The 17,124-nt window shown below is 34.1% G+C and overlaps 1 protein-coding gene across 3 annotated transcripts in view; it reads left to right on the top strand.

Moving 5' to 3' along the window:
• CWC27 (CWC27 spliceosome associated cyclophilin) overlaps window positions 1–17,124 on the top strand; it is a 271,511-nt gene that overhangs the window by 115,332 nt on the left and 139,055 nt on the right. For all 3 annotated transcript variants that reach the window (XM_017877115.1, XM_017877114.1, XM_017877117.1), the window contains one exon: window positions 13,735–13,838. In XM_017877115.1, the coding sequence (XP_017732604.1) occupies window positions 13,735–13,838 (104 nt within the window). The remainder of the gene's footprint in view (window positions 1–13,734; window positions 13,839–17,124) is intronic.

The raw sequence follows: 17,124 nt of genomic DNA, 5'->3' as shown, positions 1-17,124 counted from the left end.
TTCTTTTTTTGAGACAGAGTCTCGCCCAGGCTGGAGTGCAGTGGCATAATCTCGGCTCACCGCAACCTCCGCCTCCTGGGTTCAAGTGATTCTTCTGCCTCAGCCTCCTGAGTAGCTGGGATTACAGGCTCATGCCACCTTGCCTGGCTAATTTTTGTATTTTTGGTAGAGATGGGGCTTCACCATGTTGGACAGGCTGGTGTCGAATTCCTGACCTCATGATTCGCCTGCCTCAGCCTCCCAAAGTGCTGAGATTATAGGCATGAGCCACCGCGCTCAGCTGATTCTTTTTTTGTTTGTTTTTTAGACAGTCTTGCCCTGTCACCCAGGATGGAGTGCAGTGGCACAATCTTGGCTCATTGCAACCTTCGCCTCCCATGTTGAAGCGATTCTCCTGCCTCAGCCTCTTGAGTAGCTGGAGTTACAGAAACGCACCACCACACCTGTGATTGTTAAAATCCGCATTTATAGGTTACTGAGACCAGTAACTCAGAGTATACAAATATCAGTTCCAATGCTTATTGCTCTGGTTTTCAGTCCCCCTCCTCATTTTCCAAACCCTGGGTATTGCCCTTGATTTCTAGTGAGCTAAACATATGTTTTTAAAGGTATTTTTTAGGCTGGGTGCAGTGACTCACACCTGTAATCCTAGCATTTTGGGAGGCTGAGGTGTGTGGATCACGAGGCCAGGAGATCAAAACCATCTTGACTAACACAGTGAAACCCAGTCTCTACTAAAAATGCAAAACATTAGCCGGACGTGGTGGCGGGCGCCTGTAGTCCCAGCTACTCGGGAGACCGAGGCAGGAGAATGGCGTGAACCCGGGAGGCAGAGGCTGCAGTGAGCCGAGATCATGCCACTGCACTCCAGCCTGGGTGACAGAGCGAGACTCCGTCTCAAAAAAATAAATAAATAAATAAAAGTAAAGGTATTTTTTTTAAATGTACTCTATTCAGCACTTCTATGTGTTGGGTTGCAAGAGAGTTTTCAGGTTATCTAGTATACTGCCTTACTAGAAATGGAAATCTAATTTGTTTTTCATGTTGAATTAATATCATTTGTAAATTTGGATGGTAAAATAGACATTTGGCTAAAGACTGGGTTTCTGCCACAGCAAATGTACTCCAATTCTGTGAAATCTTGGCTAAGTTTTTGTTATGAAGTAACATATTTGATTCTGAGATTTTTACTTGGTGCTTAGACAGAATAGCAATATCACCTACTAATATTATTGGCATTTATGATTTTGTTTAAGATACACTGTTGTTTAGTGTGTTTTGAAACAAAGGAATAAAATTTTCTAAGGTTTGAAAAAGATCTTACAAAGATTAGGGGTAATCTGCATTAAACTTCTAATCTTTTCATTAAAAATACATGTGATCTTTCATATAAAAGGAGTAACATTGTAAGTTTAAAGGCTATATACAAGTGCATTTATATTTCTCCTTTTCTTTCTAAATTACAATATATTTAAAGATATGGATATAGTCTTTCTATTCGTAAGTAGTGGTGTAGCAGATTATAAAGGGCACGTAGAACATTAGCTCTCAGATTAAATGTTATCTTTTGATAGATACCTTTCAGGATCACTTAGACTAAAATAAGGTAGGTTCTCTGTTAGCCTTCCTCATACTTCCTCTAAGTATGTATACATTTCTTTGTTGACTCGCTTATTCCTTGCCTTTTCAACTAGGTTATAATGAAAGAAAATAAGCAATTCACTTTCAAGCATTTAGTGACCACAGTTAGGATATGGGAATTTTGTAATTTTTAGTTTTTTTAAACTGTTACATTTCTCACTTTCATAGTATATATTTAATCTAAGCGGTGCCCCAAACACAAAAACTAATCAGTGTGCTTTCGAAATCTGTATCTCTATGGAAACAATGGAAAAACTTGCCTTTTTAATCTCTTTTGTTAAACTGAGATCTCATTTTGTCAATAATAGATTATGTAAATAGCAAGAATAGTAATAGTGGTAGTGGTGGAGGTGAGAACAATAATAATAAGAGGAGCAAATTTCTGTTTAGTATTATCTTGGGCCAACTACTATGCTAAGTATGCTAAGTAATTTCCATAGAATCTTAGTTCTTTCTTACAACAACCTTACTGTTCTTTTCATTTCTAGGTGAGTGAACTGAGACTTAGATTGGTTAACTTAGTTGTCCAATGCTATACTTCTAGTAATAGGTAGAACAGAGCTTCAAACACACAGTGGAGTTTTATTGATTAACTTTTGTTAGATATTTGCATGATATAAGTATATATTTTCAAAATGTGTGTATAAACTACAGTATATTTTGGCACTTTTTGAAATATGGTAAACCTACATCTCTGCTACAGCTGATGATACCGTAAGTCTAAAAACTGTATGAAACATCTACAATTTTAATACATATGATGGGCTTTTATTACAGCTATTTTATGATTTCATCAACAGCCAAGCTGTTGTTTCACTACAAACAGATTGGATATCTTTGTGATTAAAGCAGCAGACTAAAGACCATGAAGGGTTTACTGTTTGGTTTTCAATCATTTCCATGTGTTATGAATTCTTATCAGATGTTGGGAAATAGCAGGCTTAAACTAACTGCAAGTACTACATCTGTGGTCCAAGAGACAACAGTCTGTAATGGGCATGTGTTTAGCCATCAGCTTGTTTAACAAGGCCTCTAAGCAAGTTCCTTTACCATCATATGTAAGAAGCTAACACATATATTCCATTTATATAGATTTAATATCTTTTCAACAGCATGTCAAACACTCAGGTCTTGATAATCTGTATCAATTTTTTAAATATGAATATTAGAGAAGATCAGTGCTTGACTTTTCATCACCCTTATATTAAAATAATATTTCTCATGACATAAGAAAAAATAATAGATATAACTAAAAGTTTTCTAAGGCACATTCCTAGAAACTGGAGAAAATAAGAAAAGCATCTGGGAAAAAGTAAAAATTAGACTGACAGTTATGCAAGATACTTGACATTGCCATTTTAAATCCTCAATCTCATGTTCAAAAGCTGCACATTAAAAAATAATTGCAGGATTTTAAAAAACTACTTCAATCAAGTAATATGAACAAGCTTATAAAAATTGTAAATATATTGATATTGTAGTAATAAAAGTTTCTTATGTAGCTATTTATTGATAATATCTCTTGTTCTATAGAAAATATTCAGCTTAAATCCCTCTACTGGATATTTATTTAAAGAAAAGGAAATTGTTATATCAAAGGGATACCTATAACCCCATGTTTATTGCAGCACTATTCACAATAGCCAAGATGTGGAATCAACCTTAGAGTCCATCAGTGGACGAATGGAAAAAGAAGCTGTGGTGTACATACACAATGGAATATTACTTGGCCGTAAAAGGATGAAATCCTATCATTTGCAGCAACATGGATGGAACAAGAGGTCATTGTGTTAAGTGAAATAAGCCAAGCACAGAAAGACAATTATCGTATATTCTCAATCATATGTAGGAGCTGAAACCTTGATCTCATGGGGGTAGAATGTAGAATGATGGATACCAGAGGCATCTGGGTTCGTGTGCTGGTGGCGGGGGTGGATGAAGAGAGATTGGGTAATAAGTATAAACAAACAGCTAAATAGAAAGAACAAGCTCCATGCTCAATAGCAGAGTAGGGTGACTATAGTTAACAATAATGGATTGTATATTTCAAAACAGCTAGAAGGGAGGACTTGAAATTTACACAACATTTAGAAATGTTAAGTACTTGAGGTGATAGATACCCTTAATATCCTGACTTTACCATTACATATTCTACAACTGTAACAAAATATGACATGTAGCCCATAAAAATGTACAAATATTAGAAATCAATAAAAATTGTACATTAATAAAATATTCAGCTTAAAGGTAAGGTATGAGTCTAAAAGTACTTTTCACTTAGTAGGTGGTTAGCAGGTTAAGTGAAAACTGCATAAAGAAGATGTCAGTGTCACGTTGATAATTCTATTATTGATTTGGATAATTTTGAAAAATCTCTTGCCATCTCTATACTTCAGCTTTTTTGTGTCTAAGATAAAGATGTCAACATTCAGCATCTCACTACTTCCTTAGATGTGAATGAAAACTAAGGAAATAATTTTAATTCAAAATGGGCTTTAAAATGCCAAATCAAAAGGAATTAAAATGATCTGCGTGGTATAACTTTTTACACTTATAATTTTGATTGTGCATTTCAGAAACATTATTTTTTGCCTTACTTAAACTATTTTTCTGTGATGATGAAACTGAGGCAAAGAAGGAGAATTAATTGCCTTTTCGTGGCCAAATAATGATGTTTAGTCTAGGTCTTTTGGTAAACACATTTCTTCCCACGACCCCCACCCAAATACTTTGTCTAATCATTTGGAATGCTGTAAGTTGACATTAGTTTTAGATGAAGAAAACAACTCATCACTGGCATTAGAGTAGATATCTTTAGCATAATAATTAGTATCGTTTTATTATTAATTTTCACAGTTTTAATTCTAAATCTTGGAATATTACATGTCTTGAATATAGACACAATTTATAGATGTTTTAATATTACATATATTGAATATAGACACAATTTATAGATGAGAAAACTGAGGATCAATGAGATTAACAACTTTCCCCAAAGCTATACTCAAGTGCCACTTTTTCCATGAAGACTTAAAAGATGAGGAAGATTTTAGTAGCCAGAAATAGGGGGAAAACACCATTTTAAGTAGTGGAAATGGCATGAACAAAGGAGTGTGTGTACTGAATCTCAAAGTTTGCCAAGGTAATTATGACTAGTATGTTTTGACTGAAATTTAGAGTAACTGTAGAGGATATGTGGGGGATAAAGTTGAAAAAAAGTAGTTTGAAGTTAGGTCATGAGAGAGATTTAATTACTTAAGAAATTAGTGCATAATTCACTAGGATTTAGGGAGCTATGAAGATCATGGAAGTAGAACTGTACGATTTGGGATGTGTGTTATAAAATGAATGGAAGAAAGGTCAGACCAGAGGCACGTAGACAAACTAGGAGACTGTTGACCAAGTGAAGTCCTGATGGCCCAAGCTGTCACTAACCATAGAAAGGAAGAGACTTTTTAAAGGAAAAGGAAAAATGTAGTAAGTAAGGGAGTGATACTAGAAGGTGGGCTTCACAACCAGCATTGTGGTAGCTTTATCAGAAATAGAAAAGAGAGAAATTAGTTGGTGTTCATTGAGGAGCCGACATTATCAGTCTGACTTTTTAAATGGTAAATTTGATGCATTTGTGGTGTGTCTAGTGGAAGTTTTCATCTGGCAGTTAGAAATGTCAATTTAATCTTGAAAGTGGAAATATGTAAAGAGCATAGGCTAATAATCTTGATTTTATATGTTGGGTGCATTAAGGCAGAGATAATTGAAGTCCTGAGTGCAGATGAAATTTACAGAGAGGAAAAGAAGATTGAGAAGCATCTAATTTTGAGGAGCAGAAGGTAGAAAAGTAGAACCAGTGGAAGCAGAGAAAGAATATCAAAGAGGTAGGATAAGATCTTAAGTGTCCTAAGATCTCATGACACTATGTTTGAGATAGCAGAGGGGCAAAGAGGGGTAAGGTGTTCAACAAAGTTGGATTCTTTTCAAGGTCTAAGTTACAATCCAGTAGGAAGTCATTGAAATTTGTGATTAGGAGGTCATAAGTTACTTTTGAGACAGCCATTTAAGGAGTGTGTGGATTACTAGTAAGGTGTTAAAATGGGTGGATAATGGGTTAAATGAAGACACTAAGAGCAGTTGAGAAATTGGTTGCAAAAAAAATTGGAAAGGCCAAAGGTGTGGAAAAACTGAAGGAAAATATTGTCACTTTACTCACAAAAGCTTGGCATTTATACTTTACCCCAGATCCTTTTCCCAGCTCTATCTTTCATTACTAGTTACCTTGCCCCACTTTAAATTATTTTATGCAATAGCCAAATATCTTCATGTTTTAGCATGTACCCTGTTTTTCCATCTCTCTCTCTTGGTTTCGACACACTGCTTGGATGCATCTTCATTCTGTCTGTAAATAGCCAATTCCTACTTACCTTTCACGTCCCAGTTCACATGCTTCCTCTGAGGCCATCTCTTATTTGTCCTGCAGTACTCTTTCCTTCACTGAATTTCAAAATACTTCAGTTGTTTATTTGTCATGAAAGTTGCTGCTTTTTGTTATGTACTGTTTTTATTATTCATGTACATGGCTTATATCCCTCCTTGGAATTTAGGTTCCTTGAAGTTTTTCTCAAGGTATCCATGAAACAACATGGAAAGAGCATAGACCTGGAGTTCAGATAGTCCCATTTTTAAATTTCTAGCTCTGTCACTTACTCACTATGTGACTTCTAAAAGGTATTTATTTGATCTTCATAAATGTCAGCCTTTTACCTATAAAATGCCTATATCACAGCTCATTGAAAAGATTATTAAGTGATATAGGAGGTAACTGATTTAAAGAACCTAGCAAAGTGAGGTTCCCTTCCTTAATCATCTTAATTTCCATGCCAGTACCCAGAATGTTACCATATAAATATTAAGTGCTCCAAAAATTGCTAAATGAATTAGTAATTTCTTTGCTATTACTAAATATATAAAGCTACTGTAATTTCTAGGCTGCTGATATTTTATTGAGTTTTTTTTTTTAAGAAATTCTTTTTTCCATTAAGGAGTAACTTATTGCAGATTTACTAGATAAAAAATATAGAAATATCTGGTGGATAAATGCTGATGTCATACAAACCATATTAAAATTCAAATGAAATATAACTGTGAGAAAAACAATTAATGGCTTAGAGTTAGTAACAGTTTATAAAAGCGATTTCTTTTACCATTTAAGCAGAGACTAGGCTTTGAGAGGCGAAGACAATGCTTTCTGGACTCTAAAGTAAGCCCATAATTTGGCAGTATATGGTGACATATACTCCAAGCTTACAATTTTAATTCTCATTTTAATATATTTAAATATATTCTGATGCCAGTGGATAGGATGATATTCCAGAGAATGTAAGATTGGGAATCCTAAAATTAGACTATGATCTAAAAATTGGTTTAAAAACTTGTACTTCGTTTCAATAGTCATAGATTCCACAGTACTAACAAATGGTGTTGCTTGAATAGTCTCAAAGATTTTGACAACATTGTAAATCTTCAATCACTTGAAATATTTAGCATAATAAAGCAATTTTTAATAATCTGTATAGACCTACCCTTCTCTGTCTCACCTTGTCATTTTTGAGTTTTTATTCAACATTGCTCAGTTTGTATATTATATGGCTACATCAATAGTATGTCTAAATCTTTGACTATTTAAGGATAGATTTTTAGAAGGAAGCATTATGCATTCATTGCCCTTTTAAAACGATGAACAAAGTTGTTTGCTGTATATAGTAGAGATAACATTCATTTATAATAAATAATGTAATAAAGAACTATGCCCATATGACAGACAGCTCTTAACAGTGGTGCTGTTTTAAATAGATGACCTAAATCATAATAGCTACCATTTGTTGAACATGTCTTATGTGCTCAATATTTTACATACCTTACCCCTAATTTATAGTTGAATAAACTGAGTCTCAGAGAAGTTAAGTAACTATTCTCAGGTCACCTGGCTAATAAGTGATAGAGTTGGATTTTAAATCAGTACTTTCTGCATCCAAAGTTAAGTCTTATAATAACTATGTTGTTCTCCCTCTACAAATAGTATCATAAACAGTATATACTTTCTTTGCCTCATTCTTTGCGTACTTCAAATTATTCTCATAACTAGTTTGTCTACCCTAGAAATGCACCATTTGCTCTTTAACTCTCAAAATAATCTCTACCTCAAAGACCTTAGTCTTCGGAAAATATCATCTAAATGACTGAATTACTTACCAAATTGAAAACTATACAAAGTAGCATAATAAAAAGATAGTAATGTTTGGTGGAGTAAATGGAAGATGTGCTTGCTGTTCCCTGTGCAGCAGCTACCCAGTTCCATTTTTATGTCATGCCGAGTAAATATGGGATTTCTACAGTTGTGTTCATATAGCTTTAAGAAATAGGAAGTAATTGTACTTACCTGAGAACACGTAATGAGAGCCTAAACTGGGCATTGATGGTTAGAGTCAAGAGGAACTGTTATATGTGAGAGAGATTAGAAAATGGTGTACTTCAACACTGATTCAATGAGAGGAAAGGGAGAAGAGTCCAAGGGAAGTTTAAAGTCTGGTCATTAGAAAGATTATTGTTCCATGTTCAAATAGAGACTACAGGAGAAGGAACAAATTTGGGCAAGAAGGAGAGGATTTCAGGTTTGGACATAAAGAATTTGTAATTATGTTGAGATGTCCAGCCTGCTGTTTCTCTAGAGTTGAGTCCTTGAAATGAATCTAGTCTCAATTGAGATTTGCGGTAAATGTAAAATGGACACTGGATTTTGAAGACTTAGTACAAAAGAGAGTGTAGAATATCACATTAATTTTCTTTATATTGGTTTCATGTTAATTGGTAATATTTTAGATATATTAAGTATGTAAAATCAATGTTTCCTTTTAGTTTTAAATCTGACTGCTAGGAAACTTAAAATTGTTTGTGTATTAGTCTGTTCTTATGCTGCTAATAAAGACATACCCAAGACTGGGTAATTTATAAAGAAAAGAGGTTTAACTGACTCACAGTTCTGCATGGCTGGAGAGGCCTCAGGAAACTTACAATCATGGTGGAAGGCACCTCTTCACAGGCTGGCAGGAGAGAGAATGAGTGCCAGGAGGGGAAATACCAAATGCTTATAAAACCATCAGAACTTGTGAGAACTCACTATCATGAGAACAGCATGGGAGAAACTGCCACCATGATCCAATCACTTTCCTCCGGGTCCCTCCCACAACACGTGGATATTACGGGAACTGCAATTCAAGATGAGATTTGGGTGGGGATACAGCCATACCATATCAGTATGTGTCTTACCTTAAATTTCTGAGTTAATCTACACAGAAATTTGTAGAAGATAGCTAGAAATGCAGGACCATAATCAAGGCAAAACATCTACGTTTGGAAATAACTTATATAGGAGTGATAGTTGATGTTATGAGATTAGATTAAAATGCCAGTGTACAAAGTATAGAGATGAGAAAATGTCAGCAATTATAATATGGGAAGAAAAGAGTAACCAGGAGAAGAATTGGAGATTCAAAATGCTAAAATGGTATATAAGCCTGACTGGGATAGAATTCCAAGAAGAAAGGAGAAGGAAGGAATAATTAACATCATTGAATGATAGAGGCCAAAAGGAAGAGGAGGAATGAGAAAAGGCCATTGAATTTGGTTGATATAGAAGCAGTTTCAGTAGACTGTAAGAGGGATAGATTGCAAGAGATTAAGAAGTTAGAGGTTAATAAAGCACACTGTATATGTAAACTGTTCTTTCAAGAATGAAGTCCATTTGTGAAGATAATAATCACTTGGTTTGAGCTGAGTCCAGAGAAATTTGAGCATGTTTGTTTGCTGAATAAAAGGATCAGTGAAGTGAGAGTATTTGAAATTGTAGAAGAGAGAAGATAATTTCTATAATAAGATCCTAGAGCACTGGATCCCAAACCTGAGTACATACTGGAATCACCTGGGGATCTTGTTACAAGGGCAAATTTCCAGGCAACATTCCACATCTAAGGTTATTACATTCCCTGGAGATTTGTCTACCCCAACATGTTGCTAGCAAGTTCTTCTAGGTGATTATGATGTATCCACAGGACAAACAAGTCAAGGAAATTATGGGTGCTGATGAGGTCATCAGTGAAATGACTGGTCATAGCATCCAGTATGGATAGACAGCCAATTAGGGCTAGAATGGGGCTGATGGACCATGAACTACAGTTAAGGAATTGGCTTTCATTATTATGGGAATACGTGCAAGTTTAGTAGGAATGAAAGGCTGAAAAGTTAAAACGTAGTGGATTTTGATCACTGAGGGAACTTTCAGAATTCAGGATCTTGGAGGCCAAGCAGATGCAAAATGTGGCTGTGTGTGTCTGATGTGGAAAAAAGATGTAAAGAACTGAGTTACGCACATCATAAGGCCCAGTAGTTTGGTAACTAATACATGGCAGTGGTAAAAGGTATAGGATTTGGGATTAGTAAAAGCACTAAAGGTTCAGTCAGGTATGTAATTATCTAGACTTCAGATTCCACTAAACCTTAGCTTGAATATCTTTGATAAACATTTTCAGAGTGGAGTGCCTGCTTGGGTTCATAGCCTTTGAGTTTCCATGATTCACTCTAGATTTTGTTGAAAATACAGTGGGTACTTGACATTCATAGAGAATATATGCACAGACTTGACTAGTCGCAAGTAACCCTAAAGGTTTATGATAATGCATAGTTAATAATTCTTTGCAAGGCATGAATTTGAATCTCCTGCCCTGAAACTGGCATGGAGAAGCAAGTCACTTAGCTAGTGCCTTGTAGTGAAGGTAACATTTACTTCTAAGTTTGTCTGTAACACATAATTATAGTAATCGTCAGACCTCACCCTGGTAGATTTAACTACCAGGAAATTAAAAGGAAATTATATGCCAAACTGTAGTATTAAATGAGTTAAAACTTGGGTTTAAAATCAAATGAGTTTTAAAAGTTTTAGCGTGAAACCTAGCGTGTAATAATTACTTAATAAATGATAGTTACTGGTACCAGTTCAGGAATTCAACCATTTTGAAGCCAAATTTTTTGCATATGTCCATGCTTAATGAGTAATATTTATATTAGAATTTTGTTTTGATCCAGTGTCTCCATAAGTTATTAAACTACAACTAGAATGTTAAATTTGTTAATGAACTAGGAAGATAATGGGTCATTTATCACTTATGTTTGATAGGGGATATATTTTATAGTAATTCATACTGCTATTATGAAAAAATTAGAACTTTTAAAATCCTTTAAGTGTATTTCTATACCACAAGTATACATACACAGAAACAAAATAAATGAATTACATTATTCACTTTATTTTTCTTAGATGTAGTATACCAACGATTCTGTTTTTGCAAATAAATGTAAAATGGACACTGGATTTTGAAGACTTAGTACAAAAGAGAGTGTAGAATATCACATTAATTTTCTTTATATTGGTTTCATGTTAATTGGTAATATTTTAGATATATTAAGTATGTAAAAATCAATGTTTCCTTTTAGTTTTTAAATCTGACTGCTAGGAAACTTAAAATTGTTTGTGTATTAGTCTGTTCTTATGCTGCTAATAAAGACATACCCAAGACTGGGTAATTTATAAAGAAAAGAGGTTTAACTGACTCACAGTTCTGCATGGCTGGAGAGGCCTCAGGAAACTTACAATCATGGTGGAAGGCACCTCTTCACAGGCTGGCAGGAGAGAGAATGAGTGCCAGGAGGGGAAATACCAAATGCTTATAAAACCATCAGAACTTGTGAGAACTCACTATCATGAGAACAGCATGGGAGAAACTGCCACCATGATCCAATCACTTTCCTCCGGGTCCCTCCCACAACACGTGGATATTACGGGAACTGCAATTCAAGATGAGATTTGGGTGGGGATACAGCCATACCATATCAGTATGTGTCTTACCTTAAATTTCTGAGTTAATCTACACAGAAATTTGTAGAAGATAGCTAGAAATGCAGGACCATAATCAAGGCAAAACATCTACGTTTGGAAATAACTTATATAGGAGTGATAGTTGATGTTATGAGATTAGATTAAAATGCCAGTGTACAAAGTATAGAGATGAGAAAAATGTCAGCAATTATAATATGGGAAGAAAAAGAGTAACCAGGAGAAGAATTGGAGATTCAAAATGCTAAAATGGTATATAAGCCTGACTGGGATAGAATTCCAAGAAGAAAGGAGAAGGAAGGAATAATTAACATCATTGAATGATAGAGGCCAAAAAGGAAGAGGAGGAATGAGAAAAGGCCATTGAATTTGGTTGATATAGAAGCAGTTTCAGTAGACTGTAAGAGGGATAGATTGCAAGAGATTAAGAAGTTAGAGGTTAATAAAGCACACTGTATATGTAAACTGTTCTTTCAAGAATGAAGTCCATTTGTGAAGATAATAATCACTTGGTTTGAGCTGAGTCCAGAGAAATTTGAGCATGTTTGTTTGCTGAATAAAAGGATCAGTGAAGTGAGAGTATTTGAAATTGTAGAAGAGAGAAGATAATTTCTATAATAAGATCCTAGAGCACTGGATCCCAAACCTGAGTACATACTGGAATCACCTGGGGATCTTGTTACAAGGGCAAATTTCCAGGCAACATTCCACATCTAAGGTTATTACATTCCCTGGAGATTTGTCTACCCCAACATGTTGCTAGCAAGTTCTTCTAGGTGATTATGATGTATCCACAGGACAAACAAGTCAAGGAAATTATGGGTGCTGATGAGGTCATCAGTGAAATGACTGGTCATAGCATCCAGTATGGATAGACAGCCAATTAGGGCTAGAATGGGGCTGATGGACCATGAACTACAGTTAAGGAATTGGCTTTCATTATTATGGGAATACGTGCAAGTTTAGTAGGAATGAAAGGCTGAAAAAGTTAAAACGTAGTGGATTTTGATCACTGAGGGAACTTTCAGAATTCAGGATCTTGGAGGCCAAGCAGATGCAAAATGTGGCTGTGTGTGTCTGATGTGGAAAAAAGATGTAAAGAACTGAGTTACGCACATCATAAGGCCCAGTAGTTTGGTAACTAATACATGGCAGTGGTAAAAAGGTATAGGATTTGGGATTAGTAAAAAGCACTAAAGGTTCAGTCAGGTATGTAATTATCTAGACTTCAGATTCCACTAAACCTTAGCTTGAATATCTTTGATAAACATTTTCAGAGTGGAGTGCCTGCTTGGGTTCATAGCCTTTGAGTTTCCATGATTCACTCTAGATTTTGTTGAAAATACAGTGGGTACTTGACATTCATAGAGAATATATGCACAGACTTGACTAGTCGCAAGTAACCCTAAAGGTTTATGATAATGCATAGTTAATAATTCTTTGCAAGGCATGAATTTGAATCTCCTGCCCTGAAACTGGCATGGAGAAGCAAGTCACTTAGCTAGTGCCTTGTAGTGAAGGTAACATTTACTTCTAAGTTTGTCTGTAACACATAATTATAGTAATCGTCAGACCTCACCCTGGTAGATTTAACTACCAGGAAATTAAAAGGAAATTATATGCCAAACTGTAGTATTAAATGAGTTAAAAACTTGGGTTTAAAAATCAAATGAGTTTTAAAAGTTTTTAGCGTGAAACCTAGCGTGTAATAATTACTTAATAAATGATAGTTACTGGTACCAGTTCAGGAATTCAACCATTTTTGAAGCCAAATTTTTTGCATATGTCCATGCTTAATGAGTAATATTTATATTAGAATTTTTGTTTTGATCCAGTGTCTCCATAAGTTATTAAACTACAACTAGAATGTTAAATTTGTTAATGAACTAGGAAGATAATGGGTCATTTATCACTTATGTTTGATAGGGGATATATTTTATAGTAATTCATACTGCTATTATGAAAAAATTAGAACTTTTAAAATCCTTTAAGTGTATTTCTATACCACAAGTATACATACACAGAAACAAAATAAATGAATTACATTATTCACTTTATTTTTCTTAGATGTAGTATACCAACGATTCTGTTTTTGCAAAACAACTTTTACTCTCAATATATTATATACTTACATAACTCTTTTTGCTTTATAGCGAAGAGCTCAGAAAAGAAGCAAGACAATTAAAACGGGAACTCTTAGCAGCAAAACAAAAAAAAGTAGAAAATGAAGCAAAACAAGCAGAAAAAAGAAGTGAAGGTAAGGGCATTCATCAGGCTTATTTTTTCACTTGATACTCCCCCTTCTCTGAATTTTCTTAGCTCCTCCTTGCTCTCTCCCATTTTCATCCCTTCCTTTCTCCTTTCCTTCTTATTTTCTCTTCCCTGTTTCTTTCCCTCCTTCTTGAGTTAGGGTGTGTGTATGTGTGTGTGTGTGTGTGTATGTGTGTGTGTGTGTATATGTGTGTGTGTGTGTGTAAAATAGTTTCTTTGAACTGTTAGCCAGTAAAATAAATTTCCACCCAGGAAATTTGTCTGAGAAGTAAATTCAGTGCAAATGGGATTGTAACTATTGTTTTTAAGTAAGATTCATGAAAACTAACAGAATACTTGAAATCTAGCAAATCTTAAAGGTTGCCATAGCATCTAACTGGATTAAAAGTACACAAGGGTGGAATGTTGATTGATAGATAGATAGATAGGATAGATAGATAGATAGATAGATAGATAGATAGATAGATAGATAGAGATATAGATATATATTGCATATTCTTTAAAACATTTTTAAAAAGTGTTTGAGCCCTATGTTGGAGACTTAGGTAAACATTTGTGTGTTGGTTTGAATAGTATTAAATGCCTAATATTGTTTTTTGTTTGTTTTTGTTTTTACTCTTATGTTAAGACATAGAAAATCTAAAGTATTGATAAAGCTGATGAAAATAACATCTTGCTGTTTATACAGGTTAATTAGGTTCTTTGTTTCACTATGATTTTATTAAGCTTTAAAGAAAAGCTTTTCATTGATGATCTTTAATTTAGTTTAAAATTGTTTCAGCTATAAAGCATGTAATGTTCAGTTTCCAAAATAACAGCTTGGAACCCTCATCTGTTTTCTTTTTACAGTGATAAATTGTATTGTACATTCAATGAATATGATCAGAAATTTTATTCAATTGCCTCTTATAATGTATACTAAATTTGGTATAACAAATTTGCTTGTGCATATATATTCCGTATTTTTATGCTTTTGAAAGCTTGGAGTGTTTTATCTACTAGATTCTATTGACAATCACTGGAGGTGTATTAAAGAATAAGATGTAGCATCTAGCCTTAAAGACTACACATTCTAATACAGAACAGTGGTACAATGTTTGGCCATAGGTATTATTATTGTTTATTTTAAGTAGTATGAGTAATACCATATAACTATTTAAAGAGCATAGTTCTCAATTCTCAGATTATTTGTACAAAATCCCCAATGACTATTTTCACAAAGGCAGATATTATACATACTTCATGAAGATTTGAAAGTCACTAAAGTATATATTTGAATGAAACTAATTATTTAAAAATTAACTGAGGTATAATGGCACAAATAATAAACTGAATTTAGAAGAAGGGATAAACTTATTTGTGGCTAGATCATGAAGGCAAAATATAACCCAGAATATAAACAATATATTAGCAATAATGAGATTTGAAACAAGTACAGTCAGGATTGTTTTATTTTTAGGTTTATAAGTAATTATCTTAGAAGACTGTTATAATTAAAAGTATTTTAAATATATGAAAATAATTTCAACTAGAAAGAATAAAATATAAAACTTAAATATTTTATTTGCTTTTGAGCTAATAATTATTAGTACCCTCATGTCTTAAACACTATGCTAGATGAGGAGTGTAACATTGTGACTTATAGTTATGCTCTACTAGGAGTGAAGGAAATGCAGTAGGTATACTATAATAGTGCCATACAGGTGAGGCCTACATTAGACATAAACAGTGCTACGTTTATTTATTTGTCTCCCTTTGAAATAATAAATAGGTAAAGAAAGACATTAGTCTTAAAGACTGATTTCTTAATACAAAAGAGAAGATTCTTAACAGAGCTCATTTCAATCTGCTATTATTTATTTATTTATTTATTTATTTATTTATTTATTTATTGAGAGGGAGTCTCACTCTGTCACCATGCAGTGGCGTGATCTTGGCTCACTGCAACCCCCGCCTCCCGGGTTCAAGTGATTCTAGTGCGTCAGCCTCCCGAGTAGCTGAAACTACAGGCACGTGCCACCATGCCTGTCTGATTTTTTGTATTTTTAATAGAGACAGGGTTTCACCATGTTGACCAGCTGGTCTCGAACTCCTGACCTCAGGTGATCTGCCTGCCTCAGCCTCCCAAAGTGCTGGGATTACGGGCGTGAGCCACCGTGCCTGGCCTCAATCTGCTTTTATGATTGTTAACCATGTGAAAATATTTTTATGCCATAATTAGAAAGATAATTATGTTACTAATTATTTTTCTGTTAACTTTCCTTATATCCTATAGAAATACCTGGATTTTCTCTAAATCCAAATGATTGTTAAAATTAGCTTCCCTCAAAATTGGGTCATTTGATTGTTTTTGTTTTTTCTCATCTCAAAATATGCCATTTTATTTATTTATTTTTATTGTTTTATTTTGAAATTATTTTAGACTTACACAGAAGTTGCAAAAATAATAGTTACCATATACCTTTAATGTTAAGGCCTTCCGTGACCATAGATTAGTGATCAAAACCATGCCATTAATGTTGGAACAATACTATTAACTAACTTCAGACGTTATCAGAATTTCACCATTTTCCACACTAATATCCTTTTTTTTTTTGTTCTATGATTTTATCTAGGATCGAATTGCATTTATTTGTCATGTCTTCTTGGTCTCTTCTGATCTGTGACAATTCCTCAGTCATTCCTTGTCTTTCATGACCTTGACACTTTGAAGAGTCTTGGTTAGATATTTTGTAGAATGTGTCTCAATTTGAGTCTGATGTTTTCTAATTGAATTATGATTACTTCTTTTTTGGGAAGATTACCACAGAAGTAGTATTCCTTCTCAGTGCATTATATCAGGAGTAACACAATGTCTCCTGTCTTATTCCCGGTGATATTACCTTGATCCCTTGGATAAAATGGTATCTGCTGAGTTGCTGTACTCTTTACAGTTTACAGTACAGTTGCTGTACTGCTTTACAGTTGCTGTAAAAGACTCTTTTACTTTTGAGTTTTATAAATATTTAGGGGAAGATACTTTGACACTATACAAATATTCTGTTTCTCTTCAAGTTTCTCTCTACTAACTTTAGCATCTGTTGGTAGATGGTAGATCTTACCTATTGAAAACAATTATTTACTGTGGTGTTCTAATGGTGCCTTTCTAGTTCTCTGATTTCTACTTTAATTACCTGGAATTCTGTAAGAAAGAACTTTCTCTTTTGTTGTTTACATCTTAATTTCAGTATGAGCCGTGAATATTTATATTATTTATAAGTATGCTAATATAT

Source organism: Rhinopithecus bieti, unplaced genomic scaffold (genome assembly GCF_001698545.2).
Source record: "Rhinopithecus bieti isolate Rb0 unplaced genomic scaffold, ASM169854v2 scaffold_10181, whole genome shotgun sequence".
NCBI classification, from domain to species: Eukaryota; Metazoa; Chordata; class Mammalia; order Primates; family Cercopithecidae; genus Rhinopithecus; species Rhinopithecus bieti.
This window is presented reverse-complemented; position numbering and strand designations above follow the sequence as displayed.